This window comes from Crocodylus siamensis, chromosome 3 (genome assembly GCF_052110815.1).
Source record: "Crocodylus siamensis isolate JL-2025a chromosome 3, ASM5211081v1, whole genome shotgun sequence".
In the NCBI taxonomy this organism is placed as follows: domain Eukaryota; kingdom Metazoa; phylum Chordata; order Crocodylia; family Crocodylidae; genus Crocodylus; species Crocodylus siamensis.
The window spans coordinates 184,125,770-184,138,569 of record NC_143397.1 but is presented as its reverse complement, the minus strand read 5'-3'; the positions used below and the strand labels follow the sequence as shown (position 1 = coordinate 184,138,569).

General features: G+C 41.4%; 1 protein-coding gene across 2 annotated transcripts in view; it reads right to left on the bottom strand.

The window, feature by feature from the left end:
• The window catches only part of LOC149869216 (chloride channel protein C-like), a 127,461-nt gene that overhangs the window by 111,930 nt on the left and 2,731 nt on the right, over window positions 1-12,800 (bottom strand). For both annotated transcript variants that reach the window (XM_090039942.1, XM_090039943.1), the window contains exons 2-5: window positions 10,353-10,482; window positions 7,700-7,780; window positions 5,770-5,945; window positions 3,715-3,807 (exon numbers count right to left, since the gene is read on the bottom strand). In XM_090039942.1, the coding sequence (XP_089896068.1) occupies window positions 3,715-3,807; window positions 5,770-5,945; window positions 7,700-7,780; window positions 10,353-10,482 (480 nt within the window). The remainder of the gene's footprint in view (window positions 1-3,714; window positions 3,808-5,769; window positions 5,946-7,699; window positions 7,781-10,352; window positions 10,483-12,800) is intronic.

The window sequence follows — 12,800 nt, the reverse complement described above, 5'->3', positions numbered from 1 at the left end:
AAAAGATTAACATTTCAAAGTTTCATAGTAGGTAGAGTCGGAAGGGACCTGGGCAGGTCATCAAGTCCGACCCCCCCCCGGCAGAAAAGAGTGCTGGGGTCAAACGACCCCAGCAAGGTGGTTGTCTAGCCTCTTTTGAAGACCCCCAGGGTAGAAACGAGCACCACTTTGCTTGGAAGTTTGTTCCAGATCCTAGCCACCCTGACTGTGAAGTTATGCCTCCTGATGTCTAGCCTGAATCTACTCAGTCAGCTTATGGCCGTTATTCCTTGTAACCCCCCGTAGTGGTCGGGAGAACAGGGACTCTCTCATTGCCTGCTGGTCCCCCTTGGCAAGTTTATAGAGAGCCACCATTGTGGAGGCTGAACAGGTTCGGGTCTCATAGCCTCTCCTCGTAGGGCCTACCCTGCTGCCCCACGATCATGCGAGTGGCCCTCCTCTGGACCCTCTCCATGCTGTCCACATCCCTCCTGAAGTGCGGTGCCCAGAACTGGACACAGTACTCCAACTCCAGCCTGACGAATGTCATTCAAGAGGGGGAGGATCACCTTGTTGGACCTGCTCGTGATGCATCTGTGGATGCATGACAAGGTGCAGTTAGCCTTCCTGACTGCGTCCCCACATTAGCGGCCCAAGTCAAGCACTCAAAGTTAAACAGAGATAAAATTAAGGTTACCAGGTAACTTGACCCAGTTACCTTGTATTATAGTGTTTTATTACATGACCACATACTGTCATATGTCAAACTTTTCAGAAATGGTAACTAGCTGCATATTCTTCATTACCTGGGTTATCAACTTGAGCCTCCTGACAATGATTTGCAAAAGTGGTGAGATCTCTCAACTACAATTGAAGTCAATAAGAGTAGCCCTGTGAACATGTTCAATTCAATGAAATGCAAAACAATTGCTGAAAAAAAATCACTGCAGCATCTCACTCCAAATTAGTGGATCCTTTCAACTTTCATCTCTCGGTACTAACCAAATCTTGGGTAGCACAAAGACACAAACGTAAATACTGAGGATGAAAGGACAAACTGAAAAAGGTAGAGAAAATGGCCACAGATATTCAAGACTGAAGAAAATGCTTATAGTGTGAGGTGGAAAGAGCTTGATCTATGAAGATTATAAAAAAGATGCCTCAGGGGTGAATTGATTGTAGGTAGACTGACTATATGCCCTGAATTTCAAAGGCCAGTCACAGCCAAATGGTAAAAACTAAAACGAGTGTCCCAGAATTGCAGGGGCATGGGGCACAGTCCAGCAGAGACTGCGCACATGTCCCTGCTTGCCCCTGGTTGTCTTGGGTTTCCTTATGGTCGCCCTAACTATAGGGGATAAGTACCTTGATAAGTAGGAAATACCAGGTACTAAAGGGCTCTTTAATCTAATGGGTAAAGGCATAACAAGAATTAATGGGTGGAAGCAAAAGGGAGATTCAAATTAGAAATTAAGCACAAATGCTAAAAGGTGAGGATGGCTAACCATTGGAGCAAGCTATCAAGGTAAGTGATAGACTCTCCATCTCTTCATGTCTTCAGATAGAAACTGGATGCCTTTCTTGAAGGGAATGCTTTATGCAGACATAATTTATTAGTCTCAGTATGGGGTATCTGGGTTAAAAGTAATGTCTGAAGAGATACAAGGGGTAAACTAAGTGATCTAATACTCTACTAGCCTTACAAACTAGGAAATCCCCCATATTAAATGGGGTTAATACTAGCATGTTACCTTTTAGGGGTCCAGGAATGTCTGTGAAACATTTGGATTCCATTAGTATACAGAGAAGCACAATGAGAAACATAAGCAAAGTAGGGTAAGCATAGCATGCAATAATTAGTGCATGGGACCAAGCACACATGATCCCCTTTGTTCAAAAACAAACATCAAAGTAGCTGCTTATTGAATGAGCACCATCCATCTAGCAACATGGAATATGGCAGGGGTCCTATGGGCAAAAAACAGGATGTGACCATTTAATTAGACTGCATTATAATGCACATGGGACTGAACAAAGGCTACAACAGCCTTAAATCTGGCATTTTCTCACTGTTGACTGCTTGATTTTGAAACTTTAAGATTTTAACATGTTTTTAATATACCTATACACTGAAACTGCTCTGAGTGGTAACCGCCACTGCATTCATGAGTTTCTATGCTTGGCCACCAGTAATCATGACCAATCCAGTCAATGTGACAAATTAGGACTTGGGTCTTTCTCTGACATTAGCAAGTGTTGACCACTGAAATCCAGGATACAAGTTTCTTTAACATGTTGAATACTTATTAAAAACTTAAAAGGGTACTTGATGCCCAAAAGCTTGTTCAACAGCTATCCTACCTACATAGATGGTCCGTTAAAAATATCCCCAAAAATCCTTACATCTACACAAAACTGCTTTTATACCAATGATATCTACTTTGAATGATAGTAGAGATAGTAAGAAGCCCATTTACTGCCTTCAAAATACCAGAGAAATAGCTGGCTTCTCCATCCTCCTCCTTAAGAGATGACAACACAGAGGAGGAGCCAAGTCTTGCTCATTGCTTAGAGTTAATCCTTTCTTTATAAACAGGATTTTTAGATGACATGTTTCTCCCAAGATTTTTCCAGTCTCAGAGTTAACTGTTCCCTCTAATTATCTTATATTGTACTACAAAACAAAAAGCAAAATCTTTTGCTGTTCCTCTTCCAGTAATCACTAATTTCTTCCATGAGTAAGTTTGTTTAACAAGCCTGTCTTAAATTTATTTCAGTGATTGATGATACAAGTTAAAGACAAAAGCATATCACATATCTTTCGAGCTGTGCTTTATGATTATCCTTTAAGCCACAAATAGTTCACAATAGCCTTTTCTTGCTTAGATGAGGGGTTCCCCTCACCCCATTTCTCCCTTTCCTTGGAAACCAAACAAACACTACAGTTTTGCATTTATGTATTTTATAAGCCAATAAGCAGCATCTGCAAGACATAATTTGACCTTTTAAATCATTACTGATGTAATGAATTTCATTGAGTTCAAATGACACTATTCTCAAGACTGGATTTGGAAGATCCATCCAGGACATATACAGAAGACCTTCGGATTTAAGGAAGCATATACAGTCTCCTTTTTTGCAGAGAGGGAAAAAGCCCACAAGCCTGTATCTTCTATATATGCAGCAGGGAATAAGCTGACATCTTGGGATCTGCAGTATAATCAGGATTGAAAAAATATGCAGGTCTGAAAACTATTTGAGTTGAAACTTTCGTCCAAATTAATTAACTCTAGGCCTTTATACCCACTTGACATAAATGTACAGGAAATGTCAATAGGAGGTGCAAGGCAATGGAGAATTAGTCTCAAAGTGTTAAATTAAAATTTTCATAAACATGCAACGTAACTATTACACAGACATTACTTTAACAGATCTCCACAAGGGACAGCCCAGCAGAGCTCAGCTATTAAAAAAAAAAATCACTGGGAAAGGAAGAGATCCCTTTCTAATGGAAAGGGACATGAATATACTTGAGTCGCATTCATACCTTCATACAGAAAGAGATACTTTCTTTCTACGACCATCCAAGAAGCTAGAACATTATTAGACCAAATGTTCCATAACTTTATTAACTTGTAGCTATTTGATTAGCAACTTAACACATCTGCTATGAGAATCAGAATGTAGTAACTGTGTCTTCAAAGGCTTAGCAATTATATTCTGTCAATCACTTACTTATCAGCTGAATTCTGAAACCTTGTGAAGAAGGGGAGATGAATTCCCAGAGTATCTGACTTCAGCTGGCTCAGACCGCAACCTATTATTGCACTGAAAAAGCATTTTTTTTAAATTAGTGAAATCTTAAAAAAAATTATTCACACAGTAACTGAAGTCAAAACTAAAATGGCCAGGTCCTCAGCAGACATGGAGCAACAAAGCAAGACTGACATCAACAAATCTAATACAGGGTCTGCAGAACATATTAGATTTAAAATATACAATGTTCTGTTGACACGGAAGACTATTAAAACCTTTCAGGTTAATAATTCAGAGATTAAAAGGGCTCTTCACAACGATGATAAGCCATAAAGGCTACTTTGGTGAGCTGTATGTTACTATCTGCCTAAATGTGCCTACATGATGAATTATAATCCATCATTTTAGTCATCAGTCCCAGTTTAATGACCAAGGGGAGCAGAACAGTTATATTCTCAGTGGAAGATGTATAATGATTTCAATTACCACCATACTTTCTAGGCTGTGTTTCAGAACTACATAGGAAGGAAGGAAGGGGAACGTAGAGGAAACCCTCTTTTCATGAACATTTTACAAATCAGGAAAAGAGTCAAATGCACTGTAGAAAATTTAAATTTCAGGCCACAGCTAAACTGGCTGAGGTTTTTTTTAAACAGTTGTGCGTGTTTATGCATAATTAAGGTAGGTGCTGTTCAGAAAATTCAATTAATTTAATTCTTAATTCTGTATTTCAAAGAATCAAATTAATGCTGCACCAGCTGTATTTATGTAAGTTTGGTGACATTTCTGGACCATCTGTCATGGTTAAAAATAAACAAAGACACACACACAAAGGGAAAAAAATCACAGCTGCAGGCACCGACCTCTTGGAGACAAAAGTCTGAAAGTAATGAAAACAAAGGAAACCCAAAAAGAGAGCTAGGCCTTGGTAATGACTGTCTGAAAAGTTTGTGGCCACCACTGACTAAATCTTGCTCTCTTTTTGTTTTTTTAAACCTTAGTCATTTTTCCAGGCTACTGCACCTAAATACAATGAAAATGTACAAAGTGGTAGAAAGGAGTTTATTGCTTGGTAGAGACTGAAGAGAAAGAACCAACCCTCAAAACTGAATATTTTACCCAAAAATAGAGATAAGAAGTAAAATGCTAAGCTGCCTAGAAAGGAAATAAGACTATCTGAAAAGAAGGAACCCATTTCTAACCTCTTGAATCAAGACACTATTTAAATATGGAAAACTCCAGTCCCATAAAAAGAAATGAAGGAAACGATTGCTCTCCCAGAAACATGACAGAAGGACTTGGAGATCGTTTGTTTGTTCTCTTTTATTTAAAGAAGGACGGTGGAATTAATCAAATGCTTCCTTAAACAAGAATATATATTCCCAGGGGTTCTCAATCCCTGGGCCACAGCGGATCAGCTGCCGGCCCGTAGCACAGTCAGCTGCCAGACTGGAAGTGGTCGCAGCTCCTTCCGCAAGTCCCGCAGTAGCGCAGGGTTTGTCCCGCCCAGGGTGGGGGTATCCTTACCTGTCTTCTGGCTGGAAATTCTGGCCGCGGTCAGCTGTGACTGCTGGGCAGCGGTTTGCCAGGCCACGGCCAATTCCGGGCTAGTTTGCTGGGCCGCAGCATAAAAACTTTGGGAACCCCTGAATATATTCAATTATTTTCCTACCCATAATTATGACGCCACCTCACAACTTAAAAGTGTGCTTGCAAAGAAAAATAGTTTAGATCAATGGATTTGGTCACTGTCGACCATAACCAGTTTTACGGCAGGGAAGTGGGGGGAAGGGAGTAAAACGGGGTATAATCTTGGAAGATTAAATAGTCTGAGGGCCTGATTGCCCATTGCCTTTCAACTTGTGCAGTTATTTACACCTGTGCCAAGCTCATATAAAAAAGCACCATATATGTGAAAGAACAATTTGTAGTGGTTGAATTTTATACCTACTTTGAGCAGGAATAAATAATTAAGATGCAACTTAATGGACAAGCAGGCCCTAACAGCTCCAACATTTCCACAGTGTTTCTTACCCCAAATGAATCATAGGGCCCTCTGGTCCACAAAAGAGTCCAGATGCCACAGCTAACACACAAGACACAAATGTTCCCAGGAAAGTCTTGATATTAAAAATATGTTGGATAGAAGCCCCATTCAGAAACCCAATGACTTCTGGCAGTCCACATGGTACACCTGCTGGGCAAAAGAACTGAAAAAAGAGAAAGAATTAAGGATTACTTCTAAACACTTTCAGATCTATCAGCATGTTAGAATTCTAGCTGGAAATGCTTCATTCACAAGGTACACAGCTGGTCTAAAGTCTTACAAAGAAGTTAGGAGATATGGCCACAGGAGTGTACCCTGCTGCAGAATTCAGGGTCCCTGGACCCTGGTGAACACTGTCATCAGCAGCAGGGGGCAAGCAACAGCTGTGCAGATACAGTTCTTGCTTGCCTCATTGCCACCCACCCTGCTCCACCGGATCCACACTGCTGCCTGCTCCAGGACAAGGCCTGCCACACATTCCCCTACTGGTACTGCTGGCCTCTCACCCACTGATGCTGCCAGACACTCTGCCATCATCACTGCTGTCTACTCTGGTCCCTGATCCACTCCCCTACCTGTGATGTCACTTTATGCCTGACCCAAGTGGACAGCTGCTGCCAGAACTGCCACTGGCCCCAGACCCAGATCCACTGCAGCTGCTGCTGGCTCCAGGAATCTGGCCTGGGAGGAGCACATATGGTCCATATCCAGCCCGAGGTCCAGGGTAGTTTGACGCTCCTGTCCTAGAGAGTTACTTGCCTTTTTGCGATTAAACTGATGATAACTCACTGTGTTCACCTTGGAATCTGATAAAGGCCTTTTTTGAACACCAAGCCTGTGGAAGTTGCACCAATTTCCCATTTTATGATCCATATACATTTGGGCCAAGTACAGACATTTGGGAGGTTAAATTGTGTTCAAAATGACCACCCAATTTAAACTTAGCTCATCCTGGTGCTGACCTTACACTTCACAGACCTGGTCTCAGTGACCAGCAATTAGTTTAAACCTGTAACAGAACAGAAGTTGCTTGCACGCAAACTGATCTAAAAACTGCAGAACCCACTTTAAGATAAGCCTGGATTTATGTAGTATCAGACTCATTTGATTTAGGTCAAACCAGTACAGGGAACATCCCTGCACAGCCCCGGGGATGGGAAAACCCAGCCACTGGCCCCAACCCTGGGGTTGCTCTTGGGTACAACTTACCCAGCTATTTATATCCTCACTGATTTTGCCCCAGAGGCATCTACAGAAGTTGCATCTGCCTACACAGATGAATATCAAAACCAGGAACTCCTGCCCCAATAGCCTATTACACAGAAATTATAGGACATATCGACAGAACCTTAGTTAGAGTGACATTTGAAGGCACAACAGAAAGATAGACAGGTTGCATCCAGATGAGCATGGCCATGAGGCATGTGGTGGCACAGACACATCTGCAGTGCCACATACTGCATGTTCAGCTGTTCTCTGCACTTCAAGGGAGCAGCATGGGGAGTTGGCCCTGAATATTCAGGGGTCAAAAAAGCCCATGCAAAAAAAAAATTAGAGGGGCCCACACGAGGGCAGTGTACACTGCTCAAAACCAGATCCTAGCTGGTTGAAGCCACACTCTGGCTGCCAGCAGGGCTCCAGCAGGATTGCCACTGCTGCAGCCCCAGGAGGCCCCCAGGAAACCCAGATAAGGCTGCTGGGACCAGCCCAGTGCAAGCCACAGTCTCTCCTACCCCACCCGGGGTAACTTGCCATGTGCCAGTTGTCCCTGGAGAGCCAAACGTTCAGGCTCATGTGGACGTGGCCATAAGGATCAAACAAGGGATTTGATCCCAGCATTGCAAGGATCCCAGCATCCTTCATTTCCTAGAACTATTTCACATTTTACAGTAGTTGTATAAGAAACTTAATACTTACCACCACAAATCCTGAAGATACAAGAATCATGGCCAGTCCAGATCCAAGTATGCAAATCCAGGTCATATGAAAGTTTCCATTCTGATAGTTTTACAAATAAATTAAGATAATCAGTGGTATTAAACACAAGTATGTGCCCTGCTAACTGTATATAGTGGTAAAGAGGAAGAGAGATACTCATACTATTTTTTTTGTCTGAGTTTATAATGCATTAATAACAAAAGCCTCAAAATTTTTCTGCTTGGCTACTGTGTGCGCTTTTCTTATCATGAATGTACCTCTTAGCAAAATCAAGGAACTACTGCATCCTTTTGCCCATTTTCTCTCTTAATACACTATAGCAAGTTTTACAATTTAGCATATAGAAGTATAACCATGGAATAAAATAAAGACAGTTTTGGAGACTCTTCACAAGATATAGGTTTCAAAGTCTAGCTTTTAGATAAGAGTACAGGTTCAGAGAACTTCCTATTTTTTCCCAAACCAGTTTGCCAATCATGGTATTTTATTATTAACTGAGGTCTCAGTACTAAGCACTGGAGTCAGAGGTCTCAAGTATGTCGTTAAGTACTTGAGAGAAACACTTTCATAAATTAGGCCTGAATATATTTCTACAGTAATTCATCTTGTTGTGTTTTATCCATTAATACTAGCTACAAACTCATCTATAAAGCTCCTCTGTTTTTCTCTATAAAAGTGACATATTTTATGTTCAGTATTCTTGTTTTAAAAAACATATCAATCTGACAGAGTTTGTTTGTCTGAATTTGGATTAACCACAGTCATGCTGTCTTCAGAGACACAAGAACATCACACAGGACACACAAGAACATCACAAAAACACCAGCTACCACATCTTTCACAATCCCGTGGTATTTTACTCTGATTCACCATGTATTCAAGTCAAAGAGGTCTCCTCTGTTTTCAAAACCATTGCGGTAAAGCAGACCACTGAAACATTCCTGTCCACACCTCATCAGGTCTTTTGTCCACAGGCTTACTTTAAGGCTTACTCAGCAAAATTGGTGAGGTGCGCAGAACTGAGTTCTCTGCTGGTGAACCTCCTAACTATAAGTTCAAAAAGATCCAACCACCACCAAGCTTCTTTTCCTGTTCATCAGGTGAACTTTGCCACTCTCTCCTACTTAACTCCCTACTTTCAAACCATAAAGTTAAAATAGCTGAACTCTAGATGACCTTCCAGGTCCCTACTTTTCTGTTATTATTTTAGATGAAATTCTCTCCTCACACAAAAATGACTCTCAACAAAACCCTGAAAACACACTTTAAAGAAATGTATAGCTATTTAACCATAGTTACCCTTTTTTAAAAACTATTTCAGGATTTCGCTCCCCCCACCAAAATACCACAGATCGATTGATGCCCAGTATTTATTTATTTATTTATTTATTTATTTATTTAAAGGAATCCGAGTTCTTTGTATGTTAAGCTTCCAATGGTAATGTGTGTAGGTTTGCTTGGGGGCCACTTTGCCAGAACTTAACATAGTCCCAACATACATACACATACACACATACACATTAAGTTCTGGTAAAGTGGCCCGAAAGCAAACCTACACAAAGTACCACTGGAAGTCTGACATGCAAAGAACTCAGGTTCCTCATGTGTCATCCAAAAGATCGACAGCAAAGTGCCAACTTAGTTCACTTGCCCCAGAGACTGGGACCAAGTAAGTCTTCCTCAGGATGTATGCTTGTGATTGCAGAAATAAGCATTGCAACCTGAACCATGGGCCTATAATAATATAATAATCCACCCCTACTTCCTTTTGATAACGGCTGGATCTTATACATTTTTATCAGTTGAAATCAAAATTCTTCCCGAAGTAGGTAAACGTTATCCTCTCTGTTTTACAGAAGGGGAAATTAAGGAACAGAATGGTGACATGACTTGCCCAATATCATCCAGCAGTCCAGGTACTGAGTCAAGGATAGTATGCAAGTCTGGCGAGTCCCAGTCCAACACAGTTGTGTGTGTGTGTGGATTAAGTCGATCTGCTACATTGGGTGCATTCATGTTTAGTTCCAATTTCTGGCTACAATTCAAATCCAGGTCTGCAGACTAGCAACACATTCCATTGATAATGAATTTTTTCTGTGAGTAGTGACCAAAACTGACCATGCATGTGAAGACTAGGCCTACAATAGTACAGAAGTGCACCAACAGGCTTGAGAAGTGTTCCTTTTTTCCCAAGACAAGTTGGAAAAATCATTTAAAAGATCTGGCTACTAGAAAATAAGTCTTTGGGACAGTGATTAAAAAAGAAATAGCTTCATAACATTCTTCATTGGGATCTGTATTAGTCAAACAGAGTGCAATAAAATCTTGTCCATCAAAGACTTGTCTGTACATTCAGAAGCCTTGCAAAGCCAGCTGCTTATCATGTACTGTGCTTCAGATATTATGTTTCCCAGTGATGCAGCCCATGCTTTATCCAAGCCATTAAGAACACGTTCTTAAGGTAAGTAATTACTGAGTAAAAATGCTATTAAGTAGAAATTTACTTTCAAGCTAAGCTGAAAGCACAGTGCCAACAATCAGGTAAAAGTTTCATGTTCATGGAGTTTGACTATCCTATCTCCCAGAAAAGTGTAATGAAGAGAAGAGAGCAATATTTTCTTTTTATACTCACCTGAAGGTAATTTTCTACCAGTTTCCATTTCAATTTGATGAGACAGTCAATTATCTGATGAGTCAGAAATCCCAGCATTCCCACTCCTATTCCAATTAGCCCCATCAACAGCCATCGATCCCAGTCAGTTCTAAAAATGGAAGAGTACCATTAGCCTTTTGTAGAGCTGAGTGTGGTACATCTAACAAGTAGGTACACCTCTTATATGTCTAATTTTATTATAATCATACAATTGCAAGAGGCCAAAACATAGAAACCTGATGTCTCTCGTTTCCGCCTGTATCAAGTAGGAAACTACAAGTAAGTACAAAGATAGAACTTCTACTGGAAATTGGTTCCATTTGCTAATGAAACTGATTAGTGTTAATGCAAAGTAACATATCCATATATTTTGTAATATGTGTTTGCACAGACATTTATGCATAAATGTGGGAGTAAACCAGGAAAGGGCAAGCATTTGGGCCGAAGGGCATTTTGATGAGCTGCTGAGGGCTGGGTCACCACAGGTCCCCCTGCCTCCTCCCCCACCATCTGCACAACGACTCTATAAAAACTTTCTTTGGGACTTTGGATGGGTGGGAGTAGTGTTCAGGAGTGTCTCTCTGCATGCCCTGCACTGTGAGGGGGTGGGGAGGTATTTGTAGGGTGTGGGGAGGGGCTGCCTGGGTGCTATTTCCAGGGAGCCAACCAGGGTGAGGGGAGGGAGGGGGAGGCAAGGGGCACATGCAGCATAGCTCAGTTGGGTGACGTGGTCCACATGCCCCCGTGGCAGCCGTGGCATTCTGTGGGGGAAGCTATGGGCCGGGACCAGTCACTTGGTGGTCTGGATCTAGCTCATGGACCATATTTTGCCCATCCCTGGAGTAGGCTACATACAAAAGGATCTCAAAAGCTATTAAAATTAAGGGTTGAAAATTTGTACTTCTTTGTCTGAGCACTAAGAAAGGAATGCAGTAGGTGGCTATTCTTCCTCTCTAGTGAAGGTCCAATGCTGACAATGAATCAAGGATGAAATCTGGTGTCCCACAAAACAATTTTAGCAAGAGCATTGACAATGCAAGTATTTCCTCCCACTTCTGCAGGGTGCCCCAACTCTACCCATTGGCCAGATCTTCAGGTCATTTTAACACTTGGCCGCTGCTGTAAGATGCATGGACTGTTGACAAGCAACAAATGTAATGAAGCGATATGGAGTGGAGACACCTGAGAATTGAACTGAGATCACATCAGAGCAATCAAATTCAGTAAAACCAGTTTTAAAAAACCTTGTCCGGGGCAGAAGTGACAGAAAAGATTCTCAGATCTTGCCTTTTCCTGGAGGCATGGGGAACTGGTAGCACTGAAACCTCCCTCCAATAGACCTAGGCAGTTGCTCCAATAGGCCTAAGTTGCTGTCTTGAATGGGTGTTTGTTGGAATCTTCCAGTTCAGCTTAATAAGGGGTAATAAGGCAGATAAAATTAAGCTATTGGTCTCATGTTGTTGAGTTAACATTTGCATTCCAAAGCCTTATGGGCAATTTTTTGTGTCTGTTTTAAGTGTTAGTCCTGAATAGTAACAGTAGCTCCTTATGAGGCCATTACAGGCTGCTATAATAAGTCACTCTCTTTCTCTGTTTTAGCTAAATGCATTGATTCAACCTGTGTCCTAGAATACAGTCTTTGTCTCCAGTTTATAGAAGTCTCAAATATAAAGCTCATGTTTAATTATGTATAAATAACAATCCCTGGTTTATGCAAGGAATCATTTACTGCTAAAAACCTCCCCAATCAGATATTACTGACTTTCAGGCTTGTATAATATTGCAGAAGAGGCCATTTTTTGCTTTTAGAATACACCAAGTATTTTAAAGCAATTTCCATGAAAAGACTATCCAAAGATTCCTTACAAGGTCTTTAATACCACTTTTCCTTCCAAACTGTACAAGTTGAACAATGAGTTACACTATTTCTTTGCTCATTATATGCATCAGAATCAAAAGAATGAACACTTTAAGGAAATGATTTTAGTAAAAAGTTGTTTACTCAGTTGCCTCCCTCTGATTATTGAATCATAGAAATAGGGATAGAAAGTAATGGTGTACGAAATAGGCCATATTCTATTCGTATTCAACCCAAATGGGAACAGTGATTTGATTCATTGATTTGGCTGGCTCTCCCCAATTCGAATCAGCCAAAGCTGAATCTAAAGATTCAATGCTGATTCAGAGAATTAGCAATTCAGCCATAGGTACAGCTTTAAATGTTTTTTCTACATACCTCAAGGTACCAGGCATGGCTCATGAATGCTGCAACGCTGGGGTGGATGGAGCGTCCCACAAGAGCATGAGTGCCCCCCCCCCCCATGTGGTTGGCGGCAAACCTGAAAGTGGCCTGGAAGTTGGGTCTGCCACCAAGCGCGCAGGGAGCCTCCCACATCCCTCCCCAGCTCAGCAATCAGCCATGGGGGA